At 36.7% G+C, this 9,340-nt stretch overlaps 1 protein-coding gene across 1 annotated transcript; it reads left to right on the top strand.

Annotated features, from left to right (window-relative positions):
* Positions 1-869: 869 nt before the first annotated feature.
* Positions 870-7,592, top strand: LOC115952569. Its single transcript, XM_031069742.1, has 2 exons — positions 870-1,149; positions 6,715-7,592. Exons 1-2 carry the CDS (start codon positions 1,056-1,058, stop codon positions 7,374-7,376), a joined length of 756 nt encoding a protein of 251 aa, XP_030925602.1. The 5' UTR covers positions 870-1,055; the 3' UTR covers positions 7,377-7,592.
* Positions 7,593-9,340: the final 1,748 nt, after the last annotated feature.

The raw sequence follows: 9,340 nt of genomic DNA, 5'->3' as shown, positions 1-9,340 counted from the left end.
ATTGGGTAGATTAGGCTTAGAGGGTCTCTTGCTATTCGCGTATCCCAATTTATTGTCTAGTAGATCGATTTACCGCTTGGAGGGCGGCGGAGAGATTTTTCGCCGAGTTCTTTAGTTTCCTCTTCAATAACACATCACCGTGTTATCTTGTGTTTGCATCTCTCTTCCCTTACTCTTGTGCTTTACTTTTATTGTTTATTGTTCATGTTTATGCACTAGAGTAGTATCGGTTGATTGCGCTTCATTTACTCTTGTTTCCGCACTTAGATAAGTTAGAATAAAAGCAATCTAGCTACTCGTAATCTCTTAAAATTGGGGTCTAAACAACTCTTTTGTTTTAACATGAATCCGAGCATTCATCACTAAATACTTGCCACATTATTCTTCTGTTAGCCACTTAGACATTGAGGCTAACGGTTGTTAACAAAAAAGACAATTACTCTCATTCTTGAAACTTCAAAGGCCAATTGTACCCACTTAAAATTTTTGGGATCAATAATGCTTAAGAGTTAAACTTCAATGACCAATAATATAGTTTCACCTAAAATAAAATTAAACGATAACATCCCTTTTTTTTTTGCTAAGAAAAAGATGACATCCATGTGATTGTGAGTGATTGTTATTAATATTGACAAATTCGAATTTTTTATTTTTATTTTTATTTTGTGTGTGTGTGTGTTTTATACTTTTATCCTGGACATCATTAAGTAGTAAAGCAAAACTAGTAACTTTTAAAAACCTGAAAGCATTAAAAACAAAAAGTGTATTTGAAAAAAATAATTAAAAAAAAAAAAAAAAGGAAAAAAAAGGAAAGAGGATTGAGGAAGTGGAAAGCGTAATGGGTGGGGGCGCGGAATAAGAGAAAGGAGATTCTTAGAGGAGAAGGAAGTGATTGCATTGGACAAGCAAGTAGCGTTGTCCCCTTTCCTCTGCCTTTTTCATTTTCAGTGGGGAGTGGTCAGTGGTCTTTATTATTTTCATTGATCATACTAACTAATTTGATATAGAGAGTTACAGAACAGAGCAGTAGCAGAGCATTGAGAAAGATCAAAGCAATGGGAGTGGTGTCGAACAAGATCGAGAGGGAGAATCTAAAACCTGGAGATCATATCTACTCCTGGAGTGTCGCCTATGCCTACTCCCACCACGGTGCCCTTTCCATTTCTTCCTCTTTTCCTTTCTCTATATTCTTCCTTTTTATTTTTATTTATTTTTGTTTTTGGGGCTTATTAGTATATAGTAATTAGTAATTACTCCTGCATTTGCTTTACTCCTTCATAATAGGATCTGTTTTTCTCATATTTCTCGTTTATTTTGTGTGCGTGTGGACAATGATATTCGGATGGATTACAAGTTAGGTTACAGTCCTCGTCACAAATTTTGATGGAAATTTTACTACTATTTCTGATACTGGAGTTACATTTGTGGACCTGTTTCGGGAAGAATACAATACAAATACAAAAAAAAAAGAAAAAAAAAAAAAGGTTTATATGGCTCCATTAAATTAGGTGTGGTTTTTTTGAAAAAAATAATATTTATTTTATTTATAATGATGAATTTTTAAGTATTGAAGTTTTAAATTTTGTTGTTTTTTCAAAATATGAATTCAAAGCAAGCTATGATATAACTCAAATCTTTTTTTTTTTTTGGATAGAAAAGCCTGCAATTTCATTTAACGTGGGTAGAACCCAGAGAAATTACATCATAGCGAACTTGGGATACAATAAAATGGGGAGTGTCCTCCATCCAGATAATACAATCTTCAATATCCTTGGCATGTCTAGCCATCAGAAGTGCTGCTTTGTTATAGTCCCTTTGTGCAAATCTTGCTTTCCAGGATCTGAATTTAGGCAGCCATGATTTAGTCCCTGAGATGATTTGCTAGATTGATAGTGGGGCAGGTTGCTCTGTAGAGAGAGCTTGAATTACCACCTGTGAATCCCCTTCAATAATGACTTCTCTAAGCCCTAGCTCCCATGCAAAAATTAGCCCACACTTCGCTGCCTTAGCTTCGGCCTCTAACAGTGGAGAGCGAATCTTTTCTGACAATGCTCCCATAATCTCGCCTTTATCATTTCGAACCACCACGCCTAGTCCACATTGTCTTGAGTCCTTGAATGTTGCTCCATTTACATTTAGCTTATACCAACCTTGAGGCGGGGGCATCATCTTTGTTGTTCCAAATGCCCCAGGCCGCAGCAACAAGGATTTCCAAATCAGCATTTTGGTGTTGCTCCCTAATCATCCAGAGTAATTCACAAAAGTCCTTTGGTTCCCAGGTGCTATTAGGCGGCTTTATTCCAAGGATAGTCCACACTTTCTTGGCTAGGTCGCATCCCCAGAAAGTGCGTCCCGGTTTTTCCATTGCATCGCACATATCACAATCCACGTCAATTGGAACATGGCGCTCTTTGAGGCGAGTCTTGGTGGGGAGGATGTTTTTGCTAGCCCGCTAGGCGAAATTTCGGAGTTTGCATGGGCATTTTAGGCTCCAAATAGACTTCCATAAGCCTTTCATTGTTGTGCTGTCCGAATTGTCCCCTGTTTTCGTTGTCCAGAATTCTTTGGACAACACGATATGCACTACGAACAGAGAATATGCCATTTGTAGTGGCTAACCATACGAGTTTGTCTTCAGTGGGGAAGGAGCTGAGAGGGATTTCGAGGATAGTTTCAGCTTCATGTGGGAGGAACATATTTCGTATTATCTCTTCTTTCCAAGTGTGTAAGGTTTGATCAATTAGGCATGATACTTGGTTTCCTTCGTGGAGATTCTTCCTTGGGCTAATGGAAGTGTGTGGGTGTTGGCATCCATTTGTCCTCCCATATTTTGACCTTGCTGCCATTTCTGATGCTCCATCGTGCACCCACTACCACTATCTCTTTAGCAGCCATAATGCTTCTCCATGCAAAGGAGGGTTGATTACCTAACTCAACCCCGAGGAATGTGGAGTGCTCAAAATACTTGGCTTTAAAGACCTAGTGAAAGAGTGTGCTTTGATTCTACAGAAGCCGCCACCCTTGTTTTGCAAGAAGAGCTAAGTTGAAGGCCTTTTAAGTCTTTGAATCCCATCCCTCCATCTGCCTTTGGCCTGCAAAGTTTATTCCAAGCAATCCACGGAAGCTTTCTCTCATCCTTTTTTTGCCTCCACCAAAACCGGCTAATCATGGCTCTAAGCTCTTTGCATAACGAGTTCAGGAGCTTAAAACAACTCATAGAGTATGTCAGTGTGGCTTGAGCTATAGCTTTAATAAGCATTTCTCTACTAGCACAGGAAATCAACTTCCCTTTCCAACCTGCAATCTTCTTCCCTACTTGGTCTTTAATTTTGTTGAAAGCTTTCTTTTTCCCTTTGCTGACCAGGGAAGGTAGTCCCAGGTATTGTTCATGTTGCTTAATAACTTGCGCTTCGAATAACCTTTTGATGGAATTTGACTTCCATAGTTATGTTCTTGTTGAAAAATAGGGATGTTCTTTCCCTGTTCATCTTCTGCCTAGACACAATTTCGTATTCACGGAGTATTGTCCAAACGTTAGAACATTCGGTCATTTTGGCTCTGTAAAATATAAGGCTATCGTCAGCAAGTAGTAAGTGGGAGATCTGTGCCGCTCTTCAACACATTGAGATACCATTGATGTGTCCTAGGCTCTCCTCTCGCTTTAGCATGGCCTAGAGGCCCTCATCGCATAATAGGAAAAGGTACGGTGATATGGGGTCCCCTCGTTGGATGCCTCTAGTCGGATGGATTAGGCCTTTAGGTTCCCCATTCAGGAGCACAAAGTATGAGACGCTTTTTATGCACATCATCATTAAGGATATCCACCGGTCGTGGAAGCCCAGCTTCTCCATAATCCTTTCAAGGCAAGACCATTCAATTCGATCAAACGCCTTGCTCATATCAAGCTTGATTGCCATGAGACCCTCATTCCCTTTACTTCGTTGATTGATGCAATGCATTGTCTCAAAGGCGACAAGGATGTTGTCGGTGATTAACCTGTCCGGTAGGAAGGTACTTTGTGACATGCTAATGATGTGGGGTAGAATTTTCTTAAGCTGATTAGACAGTACCTTAGAAATGATCCTAGATAGCACATTGCTAAGACTTATGGGTTGGTAGCTCAAATGTTGTTTTGGAAACATGATTTCAATTCAAAATTTAAAGAAAGACAATTCTCCCAAATAATTTTACCACAATACTATTTTGAATAAATTAGTATTATTTTTCAACAGAACCCAATTAGGTGCAATATTTATAGATTTTATACTATTTGTGTAATATACTCACATATGTCAAATTTCATGCCAATCAGATATTATTTACTATTTGATCCATAAACTTATATTTTATGCATAATTTTAAACTAAAAAAACTTGAAATTTAAACATTTAATTGATGATATAACTATTGAATCATTGATCTTTGTTTTTCTAAAAATTTTGCAAGTATGAAGGGTATAATAAAAAAAAGTAAACTAATGGCGGATTTGTCAAAACTTTCATCCAATAAACAGATATTGAGTGGAGTTGTAAACTTGAGCTGCAACTAAGTTTGTTGTCAAATTTTCAATATGTCCTATCACCTATGTCTTTTTTCACTCGGAAATAATTTTGTGTATGTATATATATATATATATATATAGAGAGAGAGAGAGAGAGAGAGAGATATATACGGGTTCAAATTACACCTGGTGTAACTTCAAAAGAGTTATACATTTTTTGAACCATTGATTTCATTTAGATCTAATGGTTAATAACACACAATCTATCATGTCATTCACTTTCTAAAAATAAGTGATAGAGCATTAAAGTCATCTTTTTCCTCTGGTCTCCTTCTAACACATTCTAATCCTAGTTCTTGCTTTATTTATTTATTTTATTTTTTACTTATCTGAATAGATGAGCTCATGAACTTTCTAAGTTCTAACTTGTTGAACAACATTCCCTCAAAAATTAAATTGGTTCATGCTAACTAGTGCCTTTAGGGTAATGGTTAACAATCCATTTTAGGAAAGTTTTGACACCACTTTTATGAGAAATTAAAAAAACTATCAAAACATTAATTATTTTTTTCTTTTCCCATAAAAACTTTCTTTAAATGAATTGTTAACTATTCCCTCAAAAATTAAATTGGGTCATGCTAACTAGTGTTTTTAGGGTATTGGTTAACAATCAATTTTAGAAAACTTTTGACACTATTTTTATGGGAAATGAAAAAAGCTGTCAAAATATTAATTGCTTTTTTTCTATTCCCATAAAAACTTTATTTAAATGAATTATTAACCATTTCTCTAAGGGCATCCGTTAGCATTTCTCAATTAATTTTGTATGAGCTCATGACCCTTTAAATTTTGGAAAAACACTCCCTCAGAAATCAAAGTCCGTTCATTATTTTAAGCTAATAAATATACTTCAATGTTCATGGGTTGAAATGATTATAAGTTTCTATCTACAAGAAAGTCAAAGTAAACTTACATTAAGAGAAACTAAATAAACCTCAAGTTCAGTTTAATTTATAAGGGACTCTTCAGTACTGACAAGGTACTCAAGAAAAACAAATAACGTCGTTTTTTTTAGTTTTCTAAATTGGTATTCAGACCGGATCTCCCTCACTCCATTGCCAAGTGACAGAAGATTCTAACCATTAAAAAAGTTAAATTTTTTGGCCTTAATTGGTTTTGGACTGATTACTAAAACTTTATTATAATTCTGAATTAATTTAACAAGCTAAATTTAACATGTAGCTCCAATAAGTTGTGTGGGTCAATGTAGGAGAGGGAGGTGGTTTCAGAGAGAGAGAGAGAGAGAGAGAGAGAGAGAGAGAGAGAGAGAGAGAGAGAGAGAGAGAGAGAGAGAGAGAGAGAGAGAGAGAGAGAGAGAGAGAGAGAGAGAGAGAGAGAGTATGTAGTAGAAGAAGAATACGGGTTGGGTGAAGAAAATTTAATGACTTAGGATCCGTTTGGATACTATTTATTTTGCTGAAAACTGGAAATATTGTAACAAAATAATTTTTAAATGTGTAAATAATGCCGTGAGACCCATTTTTAATGAAAGTTTTGTTGAAAAAATAAGTTTGTGGGTCCCGTGAACAATGCACTGGACCTATTGGAAAGCTGAAACGTGCTTGTCAAAAAAAAAAAGAAAAATGCCCAAACGCCCAGATGCAAGCACAATCCAAACGCACAATTAGGGCTTGTTTGGTACATGTGTTTAAATATATGTTTTCAGTTTTTAAACAATATTACACGTATTTTCATATACATTTTCACTTGTATATATTTCCAAAAAATACAAACAACATTTCTAGAACAATGTTACCAAATGACCCCTTTATTATTCTTGAATGAGAGAATTTAATGACTTCAATGCATTTACATTACCGATTTTAGAAGGTTGATAACATGGCAGCTTGTGTGTCATAACCATTAAATCTAAATAAAATCAACGGTTCAAAAAAGGTGTAAAGTTAAACCAGTTGGGGTTGATTACAATGCTGAAATCCTCATTAATGCCTAGTTACCTTTATCTAGTTATACCAGCAGAAAATTTGAAAAACAAAAGGGTTATACTTTGTGTTTGATTGAATGAACGCAATATTCTTTTCTTGGAAAATTGTTTTTACGGCAAGTGTTGATTTCTAGTTTGTTTGATGTATGTATATTATAATTTTAGTTATTTTAAGTAAAAACAGCTAGATTCTACTTTGTAACAACAGGGATATATGTGGACGAGGGAAATGTTATCCACTTTACTCGGGGAGAAGGCCAAGAAATTGGTACAGGAACTGGGCTAGACCACGTCATTGGGAGCTCATTACCTCAACATCCTTTGGACAATCCATGCCCAATATGTAGTGATCAATCAAAGAGTGATAGAGTCATCTCTTCTTGTATAGATTGTTTTCTTTCAGGTGGAGATCATCTCTACCGCTATGAGTATGGTGTCGAACGAACTGTCTTTCTTGCAAAAGCTGATGGAGGTACCTGCACTCTTGTTTCATTTTCATCTAAGTTAGCAAACTCGCCCGAACAAGTTATTCATCGTGCCATTTATTTCCTCCGAAAGGGCTTTGGTGACTATGATGTTATCAAGAACAACAGTGAAGACTTTGCATTATGCTGCAAAACAGGCTTGCAAGTGATTCCTGCTGTTAGCGTGGGCCAGAGTGGGCAGGCAGCATCCTTTCAAGCTGCTGCTTGTGCTGGTGTTGCCCTTTCTGCATCACTTGCGTTAGCCCGTTCTTCACCGCTTGGAGCTGTTATTACCGGTGTTGCCGGTCTAGCGGCAAGTTATGGCACATACTGTGTCCATCGTTACATTAATGATATTGGAGTACGCACAGATGCCAAGGAAGTTGTTTTAGAGGAAGAAAATTGATCCTCTGTTTCCGCCGCCTGCAGTGGAACACTCGCTGCATGCAGCAGAAGCGGAGACACAAGGTACCTTCTCCCAGAGTAATAATCTTTTGGCATGCTCAAGAGTTATATACGAGGTTTGCAAGAATTTGATTATTTTAGTGGCAATTGATAACAGCTTGTCATGCAACAAGCACAACCAAAATTATTGCAGAATTTGTTGTGTGTTTTAAGATAACAGATTTTATTTTTGAATTTTGAATTTAGCTTTTATTATGATTGATGATGCTTTGGTATGTAATTGCACCTTATTATAATCTTCTTTTTTTTTTTTTTTTTGAGAGAGAGAAAGTTTTAACTTATAGCGTTCGTTCCTGATGATAATTTTTTATCATCAGATCAAGACAACAATTAGTTTTTGGTATAGACGGGGATTGAATCTCAGATCTCTTATACAACCATCAGAGACTTTACCAGTTGAGCTAACTGGAACCCACCGCCTTAATGTAATCCTTGAAACTTATTAGAAAGAAAAAATAGTTTGAGTGGAGCAATTTGAATAATTTTTTTTACTAGAGATATTTCACTAAGTTTGGTGGTTATTCTAAGCACCCTCAGGGGGTGAAGTCTAGGATTGGCAATTTCTAGGTGATCAAGCCTAGGACTTATGTTGTTTCTCTTTTATTTTCCCTTATTTTTATTTTCTAATCCCCACAATTGCTATTATTAAAACTCAACATTCAATTAATTCCAACAACTAGACATGTAAAAAGGGGTTGGGACCCAATAACGAATAACCCATCCTAAACATGAAAATTTTTACTTGAAATAAAAATGATTTGACTCATGATCTAGGTCGTTTAAAAAAAAAAAAACAGTTGGTTTATTTGTTTGTTTTGAGCTTTACAGTACACAACTCAAATTCAATTGATAAATATAATGCTAATGCCACGTGATTATTATTATTATTATTAAAAAAAAAACTATCAATTTTTTAATTTTTTTGGATAATGCCATTTGTAGGGGCGGGCTATGGTCCTCTAACCCAAAAGATGAATGGATTAAGGCCCAAAGAGCCTAGTACAATGAATTTGTAAAGAGTGGGCTTGAAAGCTAGGCTTCAATGGGTCCAAGAGCATGTGCAGTAAATCAAAGATAGCAAGAAAGTCAAGAACAAGTTCTAAGTAAAGAAAACCTTCCTCAGCAAAATCCAAGGAGACTAATCTTAGAATATATATTCCTTGTAGACTTGGATATTACAATTCTTGTTACTACAGTATTTTCTCCACAGATTTTCTGATCCCTTATCCCTGGAAAGTCTCTTACATTATATAGCCCCTCTTAGATGATCATGGCCCTCTATTTGTTGATCATTCAGTTTGCTACTTGAGTGCTTACCCCATCAGACACCTTCCCAAACCCTTTGTGAGTTGCAGCAGCCAAAAAAGTATTGTTTAGGAGTCTTCTCCACATAAATTAGTTAAGAGGCTTGGTGGGACGCATTAAATGTGGTGGCAGCCACCATCCCTTCAGTCATGTCAGTGCTAACCCCCCTCCCCAAAACTCTTTCTTTTTAGTATGGCCTCTCTTGGTGACGTGCCATTGACGTGGCCCTATTATGCGTGGGTGTGGCCTCCTCAGCATGATAATGACTCTTCTCGGCCATGGGTATGACACGTGGCAAATTACCTTATTGGAATTCTCGTACCCCGCAATAGCCCCTAAAAACTTCAATTTTCTTCCTCCTATTTAAGGAGAAAAATGGGGTTTTGATTTTGGGCAATTGACTCAGCACGTTTCTTTGACTTCCACATGTGAAAATGTCGCTTCGTGTGTCCTGTAACTGTTTTGAAGTTTTGGAGTTCGTGATGTCTCATTAAATGCTCTAGGCGGCGCTCTGTTCCCCACATCCTGCAGTGAGATGGAGATCCTACGGTTGGCATTTTTCCTCAAATTTTGGGCGGGATAACTCCCACCCAATTCCGC

The sequence above is a fragment of the Quercus lobata genome, chromosome 7 (genome assembly GCF_001633185.2).
Source record: "Quercus lobata isolate SW786 chromosome 7, ValleyOak3.0 Primary Assembly, whole genome shotgun sequence".
In the NCBI taxonomy this organism is placed as follows: domain Eukaryota; kingdom Viridiplantae; phylum Streptophyta; class Magnoliopsida; order Fagales; family Fagaceae; genus Quercus; species Quercus lobata.
The sequence above is the reverse complement of the archived record's forward strand: the minus strand, read 5'-3'. Positions and strand labels throughout refer to the sequence as shown.

What these genes read in the sequence shown, in the direction of transcription:
- LOC115952569 (XM_031069742.1), top strand. Translation starts at nt 1,056, where the DNA reads ATGGGAGTGGTGTCGAACAAGATCGAGAGGGAGAATCTAAAACCTGGA. An exon ending in CTATGCCTACTCCCACCACG is followed by an intron (nt 1,150 to 6,714) that starts GTGCCCTTTCCA and finishes TTGTAACAACAG; the next exon opens with GGATATATGTGGACGAGGGA.